Here is a 9,842-nt window from a genome sequence, read left to right on the forward strand (position 1 = left end):
ATATTAAATGGGTTTGAATGTACTAGAACTTGGAACTATGCCTATATATGGCCTGGTCACGTTTGATCGTGTCATTGTGTCAAATACAATAAAACAATATGTATGAAGATAACACTATTAAGCACCATTAACCTGCATCGTCTTGTCTTATTCAAAGGGAGAAAATGCTACGTCTGAAAGCAGCATTCAAAAATGAATACTAATTACTTATTTACCGAAGTATACATCAAGGCTCGTTAAAAAAAGTTGGAAAAAAATATGATAGTTTCGTCACAAAATAGGAACCTTTTTTGCCATTAGCCTACGGCCTACACAGTGGCAATGTTTACTGTACTTCTACTCAGCCTGTTTTAAGAAATGTACTTAAGTCTTAAACAACGCTCAAGAAATAGACTTTCCCCCAATAGGAAGATCAAATTATGTTTGTACACCCAAACCCTTTTATGTACCCTTGTATTTAGCGTAGTGATGTGATTCCAGTAACCAGTTATATGCGAGAGAAGCAGGGCTGGTGCATGAATAGGCGAAAAAGCCTGAAAACATATTTTTCCTTGTCTTATTCTTCCCTTTTCTAGCTTGACAGCACTAAAGGCGATTTGGCGTATTTTTGAGACAAAACTACAACCATGGTTTGATTTGATTCATATCTTCATCTTTGCAGGCACGCCGGAACATCGATAATTGGGGGGGCATATATTCATATATTCGAGTTTTGCATTATTTGTTTCTTTTGAAATCAATTGTTTTTACGGTCTGTGAACTTGAATATATGAATATATGCCCCCCCAATTATCAATCTTCCGGCGTCCCTGCTGATCTTTGAAGATATGGCTTTTTTATCAAACTTGAGTTAATCCAATAAATGAAAGTTATAAAGATATATCTTATATTATATTATAGCCTGCTTTGTTAGGAATTAATTGTCAGTGCTAGTGCGATGGTTAACAAGGATGGGAGGTGGTGTATGACTGCTGAAAGATAACCACGAGAGCTTGTGCTTCACACAATGCAATGCTAAAATTCGTATGCCTGCATGTGACAGCATATCCTTCTGAATAAGGAAGTGAATAACTTTTAAAACGATTTCTGACAAGCTATGCCCATACATGGTAAATCTTCTTTACATGATCTCTTGCGTAGAGTCAGTTAGTGCCAACTCGAAATACTAGTCGATACAAAGAATCACTTTGAAATTGTGAAGTGTAGAAACTGCTTCTCATATCTCAGACGTTGGCCTGGGCAGAGCGATTTAAGCGGTCTCTGAACATTGCCTGGGACATAGTGGCAATTTCTGGGATTTCAAGGATGCTTTGCCATTTATCTTTCTTTGGAGAACTGCTGCTTTCCGACTTTTCGGCCAGCCTTTCCGCTGCTTTTTCGACTGCCTCTTGTTCTTGTAGTTTCTTGTTTTCTAGCAAGGCAATTACTTCTTCTTTTTCGTCAACAACCTTGTAAATATACAATTAAAGTATGACTGAGACTGAGAATCTTTATGCTGACTTTATAATTACTATGGCTAATAATAAAAAATCCCATACTTATGATGGTGAAAGCCAATAGATTTTAGATAGGGCAGATTATTCTCGAATGATGAACAATGCATGGGACTGAACATATTACTTCAAAAAAAGAGGGGAGGGGAACAAATGTGCCCAGCGGTTTGTCTCCTCCTTGTATTACAAAACCAGGTCGTTTCCAGGAGAGTTGGCATCTCTTGAGTTTATGGCATAGGCAGCCCGGTAAATGCGGTTACGAATATAAGTATACAAACTGAGATAATATGACGCAACCGCATTGACCGAGCTGCCTATGATTATGACTGACGTTTACGGCAAACTGGCAACGACCGGCAGACTGTAAAGTCGTAATTTGAGCTGATTTCGTTTTCTACCCTTAATAAAGTTCAGTAGGCTTTACTGCAGTCTGAACTGATTTTGTCTCTGCTTCAATCTTTAGTATCAAGATCTTTAATTTTGTATCAAATAACCTAACGTGATCACTGCGTTAAAGTTTGTCGTTCGACCGTTGTTGGTTTGCTGTCAATGTCATTTGAAGAATACTCTATTCATACCTTCGCTGCATGTGTTCGAAATTTAGAAAATGTCGTTCATACCTCTCGTAATTCAGGAGTCATGATAAGTCTCATTTTGAACTTTTTAGCAAACTTCTTTGGCACCATAGGTTCGTCCATAATCTCTCGGTTAAAATCCGCCCAATATTTCTCATAATCACTTTCAGTTTCACAGCTGATCATTTTAATCATCAACGATCGGAATTTGCTCGCAGTTTTTTCGTGAAGTTTTCGGCGGTCAGCGGCTTTGAGAAAAGACGCCGAGGCTGCTACCATTGTTGTTGCAGCTCCAACTCCCGCGACGACTTCTTTTGGAACTCCATCAAGAAGCGCCAATGCCGTTGTACTTGCTGAAAGAGAGTCAGTTTTATAGAATTTTTCCACAACATAAATTTTACAACATCATTGAAAACATACAATTCATTATATTGTATTTATAAGTATATTTATGGTAACATATAGTAAAGTATAAAGAAGTCAGTACAATGCATGCATTAATTTAATAACGATATTTTATCAGTAAGGACCAATGTTTTCGTAAAGGAAGGTTAATTTCATTACCTGACAAAAAAATTAGAGAAAGTCCAAAAAACGTGTCCATTCCGTTCCAGAACCTCGCTGCTTGAGTATGACTGTCTGCCTTATCTTTTGCACTGGACACGAAGAACTCCCACTGTCCTTCCATGGCGGACACTTTAGTACCATCGCTACAACACAGTGGGAGCAACAAAACAGTGTTGCGACTCAAAATCCGAGCAGGTTTAGATCCATCAATTAATTCACAGTTTGCAAAGTTAGCATAATTTTTTAGCCCCTACGTTTTCTAAAGGCCAGTTTATACGTCGCATTTTGGTCGCGTCGAATGCAATTCAAACAACAGATAATTAGATGTTAATGAGTTTTAAATCTTGTATTATCTATTGTTTGAATTCAATTCGACGCGACCAAAATGCGACGTATAAACTGGGCCTAATTTATATCAAGAAAGCAATCTTTATTTCACGTGACGGGTGTCGGGTTCAACTTGATTTCTACTAAATTTCCGACTTTTGTTTAAGAATCCGCGATTTGAAATTTATGGATTAAGCCTGTGATCTAATTGTATTTGAAGTTGTGTGAAATTATAGGAAAGAAATGTCAATTTTTTGGGATTACCAAATCCAAATGAAATTACACACGAGATTAACAAATTTTGTTGCTCGTGAACGAAGGAATTAATAATATATAGAAGTCATAGAACTGAAACATTCGTGAATAAATTCCTATTTCCTTTGGTCTACACTGTCAGAGGATCACATAAACCAACACTGGATAAAGAGTTGCGATGAAAACATCATGATTGAAGCAGTTCAAGCCACATAAGAAGAAAACAAAATTCTACACCTTTGCCACAAAGGCCCACAAGTCATGTATTCTTTTTCAGTTTTATCCAAAAAAAGCTAAAACCTTTCTGAATATTTCAGTACCGATGTCATATAGCAATGAAATAGAAAAAAAGAACTGTCTTCTGATACTTACCTCATTTTTGTAAATATTTTGTAGGAAAACTATATTGCCGTAGAGGTTGCTCTCGCACAGTTAGTCGCCGCACAAACAACAGGATTATAGTAACAGTTATACAAAAACATCATTAATAAGATGAATATACTAGTCATGGCAAAGGCAAACCAAACACTCCAAATAGATTCAACGGTCGGAGACACCTGCCATTGTTGTAACCAAAAGTTCAATGTGGTTTCACACCGAGGTGTATAGATTAAATATTCACAGGGGAGGTATCGATTTTAGTATAATTTGTTAACCGCGGTAATGTAGCACCCATGCAACATCGCTTGTTAACTAATGTGCGCTCTTTGCCTATATATGGCCCACCCTATGAGAACGTTTTGGCGTTTATCCGTTGTCACGCTTGGGTATTTTCAAAGATGCATGAAGAACTTATAAAAGAATTTGATAAAGAAAAACTGAAATTCGTTTTTCTCACCTCAGGCTCAGATGTTGTTTTACCCAGGGTGAGGATTCTGACAGCCTCACGATCCTAATATTTTACGTTTCTTCTCCAAAAATTTGCCAGTTCTCTACTTCTCCTGCCTGCCAATAAAGCTAGATATTCCACATTGTTTAGCACGATGCATATGTACCACCGAAACCTACTCGTCACGACACAACTCAGTGATGTTAAACGCCTAAACTTTAGCTGATGTAGTCAGTGCATGTATTCGGTTAAGAGAACCTTCATGGCTGAAATTATATATAAAGGATAACAATGATTTCTAATGCATGCACAGATTCATTGTTCGTGCTTAGTGCATGACAATTCTTCAACCCTCAATTCTTCCTGCGCTACGGCCAAACACGATTCACTACATACTATTACTATACTCATATCAAGGACAAGGCTTCACCACAGTCACTCAAAATAAAACGCTGGATGTTTGTGTAATGTCAACTAGACGGGAAAACGTTGAAGTCGCTCTATGTATAGAGCGGCTCGGCTGTTATAGCTCATGATTTCTTTTGTTTTAGATATTTTCTTTAAACCTACCTTTCTCTTCGGCTTTTACACAACATTTTCAGATATCATCTGTTGATTTGGAAAAGGCTTCAGATGTCCGAAGACTGACTAGACTAAAAGGTCTGTTCCAGACTAGTTCCAAAATCGCCTCCCATTTGCCGGCACCGAACTACGGGTTAAAGTCGATGCATGGATATAATAATTTGAGATGCCTCGTTCAACAGTCAACACATGCATGCATAGTCACAATTAGCATGACGCTTATCAAATGCAATGGAAATAAACAATTAAGAACAAGAGGAAAAACCTCGTCATTATTATAATTCTCATTGACATTGCACCGACAATCGGCGATCTCGAGCTCTATTGTTTGTGATCACCGGAGAATAAAGTGCTTTGTTATTTTGAATAAATTTTCTGGCGAGTATCAATGAAAAGAAGGCTAACTAAGGCTTACTAAGCACATTACAGCACATTTCAAAATGAAAAATTCAGATCATATTTGCGCGCCACATTCAAATGAGGGATAAGAGTTGATCGCTAACCCTCATCCTATCAGTCATCCACTCTCGTTATAGCATTCACTGATTTACTTTTCAGCTGTCTGAAAACTTTTCATGCATGAGAGTGAACAAGGGTTTTTTCGTTTGCCACATAAGAGTCAAAACGACTTGGGAGTTGGAACAACCCCTTTCATTTCACATGCATGCACGGCTAGTCATATTGGCATGCAATCATCGAACCTTATCGCAAGCAAACAAAAAGAAGAACAACCTAGCCTCCAAATTAAAATTTGATAGCAATTTAATTACCACTCTGAAGAATCCGATAATATATCAATTGATCATAATGTGTCATAAAATTATATATTATGTATTCTAGTGCTAAGGTGCTAGTTTATACATCGCTTTTTGGTTGCGTCGAATTCAAACAATAGATAATTAGATTCTGTCTGTGCACAGCACTGGTGCACAGGCTATTGTTTTAATTGCATTCGACGCGACCAAAATGCGGCGTATGAACTGGATCAAAGTTGCTGTAGCACTCTGGCCGTTGGTCAACATGCAAGTATACAAGAATGATGGCGGAGTTTGAATGATTTGTTAACTTGTGAACCGTCGTTTAACTACAAATACTCGCCGAGTAACTTTCCACAGACTTTCCATTTGCGTTGTTCAGTGTGGTTAAACCAGCGATATAAGATGGCTCGGACGCTCTGGAGCTCTCATGCATGACCACAATGCAATGACGTGCTTAGAATTAGAACGTGCATGTTCAAAGAATTAAATCTAGCTAGCATGTGGTCAAATTCGTTCTCAAGTCTCAGACATTGGCCTGGGCAGAGCGGTTCAACTGATCTCTAAACATTTTATCAGACACGGAGGCAATTTCTGGGATTTCAATAAGGCTTTGCCAGTTATCTTTCCTGGGGGAAGTGCTGTATTCTGGTTCCTTTTCAGCCTGTTTTTCTGCCAGCTTTTCTGCTGCTTTCTCGGCAGCCTCCTGTTCTTGCAGTTTCTTGTTTTCCAGCTGGACAATGGCTAGTTCTTTTTCCTCCACAACCTGAAAAGTATAATGCAAATAAGCTACGACATATATGTAGAGGAGCTTGATACGGATGCGTCATGGATGCGATGGGTTTCTTTCCTGTTTCCGTATAACAGCTATAACTCTACGTATATGCTGTCTTCACGGGAGTGGACCGGAAGCCCTCGGGATATATCTTCCCGAGGGGTGAATATTTCGTCAAATTCCCCGAGCGGAAGGTCTATAAATTATACATTATATCGAAACAACGTTTGAAATTGTTGACAACCTCGAGTCGTGTGCGAGGCATCCACGCGTGGTACACGCAAACTCGAATACCCCGCTGCAGCGGGGTATTCGACTTTTATAGCATAATGTGAAAAATTCGATGGAACTCCATGATTAATTTACTGATCACGTGGTACAAATCGAGCTTTCTGATTGGATGATTTACAGTTGCGATATAATATTATCGATAAAACCTCCCTCCCTTGTGCATACCTCTCGTAATTCAGGAGTCATGATAAAATTCATTTTAAACTTTTTAGTAAACTTCTTCGGCATGATAGGTTCGTCCATAATTTCTCGGTTAAAATCCGCCCAATATTTCTCATAATCTTTTTCTGATTCGCAGCTGATCATTTTAACCATCAAGGATCGGAAACCTCTCGAGGTCTTCTCGTGAAGCTGTCGGCGGTCGGCGGCTTTAAGAAAAGACGCCGAGGCTGCTAACATTGTTGACACAGCTCCGATACCCGCGACGACTTCTTTTGGAACTCCATCAAGAAGCGCCAATGCGGTTGTACTGGCTGAGATTAAGTAGTTTAGCATAAGTTTCATATAATATAAGGATGCATCTATTTTAGTTTTATTTCATATTAATCAAGAATATTACATCATGTTTGATTGTCGAAAGTTTTCACCAAAGACAAAGACAAAGTTTTTGTATTTCGATAATCAGTTCATCCTTATATATTTGTTCTCAATACTCAAGACTTATTGCATGGTGTCTAAATTTAACGTAATCATGCATTTGATCTTTACCTGACAAAAAGATTAGAGAAAGTCCAAAAAACGTGTCCACTCTGTTCCAGAACCTCGCTGCTTGAGTATGGCTCTCTGCCTTATCTTTTGCACAGGACACGAAGAACTCCCACTGTCCTTCCATGGCGGACACTTTGGTACCATCGCTACAACACAATGAACTGAATTATGAATATTTTAGTTCTGAATCTCTGGAGTTATGCAAACAAAGTTTTATCTCAAACACGTCAAATCAGCACTTTGTAAAGCAACCATGCAAGTCTTTCTGTAATCTGTACTGGACTGTGGTTTCATAAGGAACTAATTTAGTAGTAAAGACTCTTTCGAAGTTTTTCTGCAAGCGTTAAACTTTGAGACTACAATCGTAATACAACATTAAAGATTACAGTGAATAAATAAATTATTTTCCTGAAACATGCAAGCAGTTTTTATAGTTTAAATATCAGTATAGCTTTTGTACTGAAGCACAACAAACTTGTATCATGTTAAATATCATGGTTTACTATAGATATCGAGTATCTTGCTAACGATATACTTGCCTCATTTTTGCGAATATTTTCTGCTATATATTTGTGAATATACTGCAGCTATACAATGACTGATATCTCCCACAGGCCCATGCATACAACAGTGGAATATGTCTCTTATAAAAAACGCCGAGATCATGCAGTATACCAAGGAAGAAGAGGGCAAGACAAAGCACCCAAAACAGGTTCAAGGTTTGAAGCCACCTGTCCCTGTCATGATAGGGTTAATGCGGTTTCACACCGTATTGTATCAGTTAAGGCATGCAATAGTGCACTATTCTATTATAGTATTTCTCTGTTAAATTATACCATATAGAGAAGGGACTTCAAGGAAGGGGCCGCAGCGCTTCTTGTTTCCTCTCGGGAATTGAGATGTAATAGAAAATATTTGCTACCGAAATATGTTGCCAAATGTGAAATATGATGCCGTTACAAGATACACCTTAGTGATTAGTTATTTCACTTCAGTTGTTCTGAGTTTATGAGGTCTGCTGTGATGAGTTCCTTTATAACTCTGCTCATTTTCAAGAAACTCGCACAGCTTTGCCGGCTTATATGTGTGAAGATATAATGATTTTCACCCTGAAAATGCATCGTATACACTATAGCTATATATAGTGCAAAATAAACGAGGCAATGCCTTATCTCATTTATTTTGCACTATAGCTAGTGCATGTTTTTATACGATGCATATATGTCAGGGTGAAAATCAATATATCTATACGTACACATATATAATCATGTAAGAATGAGAAAATGCATTAGCTGGTAAACTAAAGTGTAGTGTTGTTTTCATTTATTAGGATTATATATCTACATGCAATAAACTCTCCTGACGAGGGCCCTTAGTCGAAATGTCGAGAAGTGTTTTGTCTATATGTTTTAGGCAGTTGTTATACCACATTTAATGCTAAGTTTTTTACAAAATTAGAGCCTTTTTAGAGGGAAAAACAGATTTAAAAGCATTTTGGGATTAACATCAGTAACCTCAGTGGCTGACATTGAAGCCGAAACAACGAAAAACTCCTTGCCTCAAACAATCAAACGGACTATATATTTGGATTTCGACGTCAGACGATGCGCCTTGAACTTGCAAATATATGAATTTAATATTTCACATCTCTGAGGATTATTCTAAATAACTACAGTATTTGCATCAGTGAGTTAGTGGACAGTTGGTTTCTTTCATCTCTCGGTCTTACACTGCATGCATGTTAGCAAAGTAATCGTTCTCAGTGATGCACATGCACATGCAATATCAGTCCGCACAGTAAAACTTCCTCAACCGTTAGTTCGTTACAAAAAACCTGTTTCGGCAAACGGGATTTATTCCAGTTTTTGCATTTCCTAATGACATGGTGAGTTATATTTTGAGTGGGCTCTTGAATAGTGGTTTATGTCCATTAAGGCTTCCACGTTGCTATGCACAAAACCGAGCTAAACATGCAACAAAACCGTGCAAATTTGTTCTTTCTCTTCGAGAAATAGTTTAGGTAACATTATAAAGAAGAAACGCATTGTTTCAGGAAACTCACCATTGTGGACTTGAGGCCTTATATCGTCCTAAAGCGTGAGATATGAGTTGATTCGTGTCATCAATAGTTTTCGAGACGTGTTTGTTTTGAAACATTTTCGCTTCTGAAATAGCAGGTTACCGAGTAAAGCTCTTGAAATAACGGCAGGTAATTAAATCATTCGCTGTGATTTACCAAGGCGACTGCATATGTTGTTGAGGTTTATTGGTTTATAGTTTCATCATATCATGTCATGATTGACTAACAAAGCAATAGGTTAAACGAAATTAGTATAAACTATGCTGCCCAACACCAACGTTCACAGTTGAACCTGCAAATATCCAGCCGACTGTCGGTGCATGATAAAAGAGAACGATGCATGCAGGTTAAGCGGTATGAAAACTTAGTGACGAAGTATTTAAAAAAGGACAAAACCGCAAAATAAAACATGTTCATATAGCCAACACAAGCACTCACGAGTTTATATCCGCAATCAGGAAATCGCAGAATTCCCTCTCAGGCTCTCACACTTTCATATAGTGTTGAAAATTTTTGAACTGCCTTATTTATTTTACCCAATATCTATAACTATAAGATTATACATTTTAATTACGCATTTTAATTATACTACAAGAAGCTTCTAC

General features: G+C 37.8%; 2 protein-coding genes across 2 annotated transcripts; both read right to left on the reverse strand.

Moving 5' to 3' along the window:
• Nucleotides 1-1,155: 1,155 nt before the first annotated feature.
• LOC114521985 lies at nt 1,156-4,150 on the reverse strand. The gene is made up of 4 exons (XM_028542572.1): nt 4,056-4,150; nt 2,633-2,778; nt 2,114-2,421; nt 1,156-1,448 (listed from the first exon to the last, which is right to left on the reverse strand). Exons 2-4 carry the CDS (start codon nt 2,754-2,756, stop codon nt 1,224-1,226), a joined length of 657 nt encoding a protein of 218 aa, XP_028398373.1. The 5' UTR covers nt 2,757-2,778; nt 4,056-4,150; the 3' UTR covers nt 1,156-1,223.
• Nucleotides 4,151-5,389: 1,239 nt separating this feature from the next.
• On the reverse strand, nt 5,390-9,314 carry LOC114521946. Its single transcript, XM_028542521.1, has 4 exons — nt 9,220-9,314; nt 7,158-7,303; nt 6,615-6,922; nt 5,390-6,149 (listed from the first exon to the last, which is right to left on the reverse strand). Exons 1-4 carry the CDS (start codon nt 9,312-9,314, stop codon nt 5,910-5,912), a joined length of 789 nt encoding a protein of 262 aa, XP_028398322.1. The 3' UTR covers nt 5,390-5,909.
• Between the last annotated feature and the right edge of the window lie 528 nt (nt 9,315-9,842).

The sequence above is a fragment of the Dendronephthya gigantea genome, unplaced genomic scaffold, assembly GCF_004324835.1.
Source record: "Dendronephthya gigantea isolate DGI-Jeju-01 unplaced genomic scaffold, DenGig_1.0 000021F, whole genome shotgun sequence".
In the NCBI taxonomy this organism is placed as follows: Eukaryota; Metazoa; Cnidaria; class Anthozoa; order Malacalcyonacea; family Nephtheidae; genus Dendronephthya; species Dendronephthya gigantea.

Coding starts and splice junctions, on each gene's coding strand:
- LOC114521985 (XM_028542572.1), bottom strand. CDS start 2,756: ATGGAAGGACAGTGGGAGTTCTTCGTGTCCAGTGCAAAAGATAAGGCA. Junction 2,422..2,632: donor TTCTCTAATTTTTTTGTCAG/GTAATGAAATTA, acceptor ACTCTCTTTCAG/CAAGTACAACGGCATTGGCG. Junction 1,449..2,113: donor TGACTCCTGAATTACGAGAG/GTATGAACGACA, acceptor TATATTTACAAG/GTTGTTGACGAAAAAGAAGA.
- LOC114521946 (XM_028542521.1), bottom strand. CDS start 9,314: ATGTTTCAAAACAAACACGTCTCGAAAACTATTGATGACACGAATCAA. Junction 7,304..9,219: donor AAGGCCTCAAGTCCACAATG/GTGAGTTTCCTG, acceptor ATTGTGTTGTAG/CGATGGTACCAAAGTGTCCG. Junction 6,923..7,157: donor TTCTCTAATCTTTTTGTCAG/GTAAAGATCAAA, acceptor ACTTAATCTCAG/CCAGTACAACCGCATTGGCG.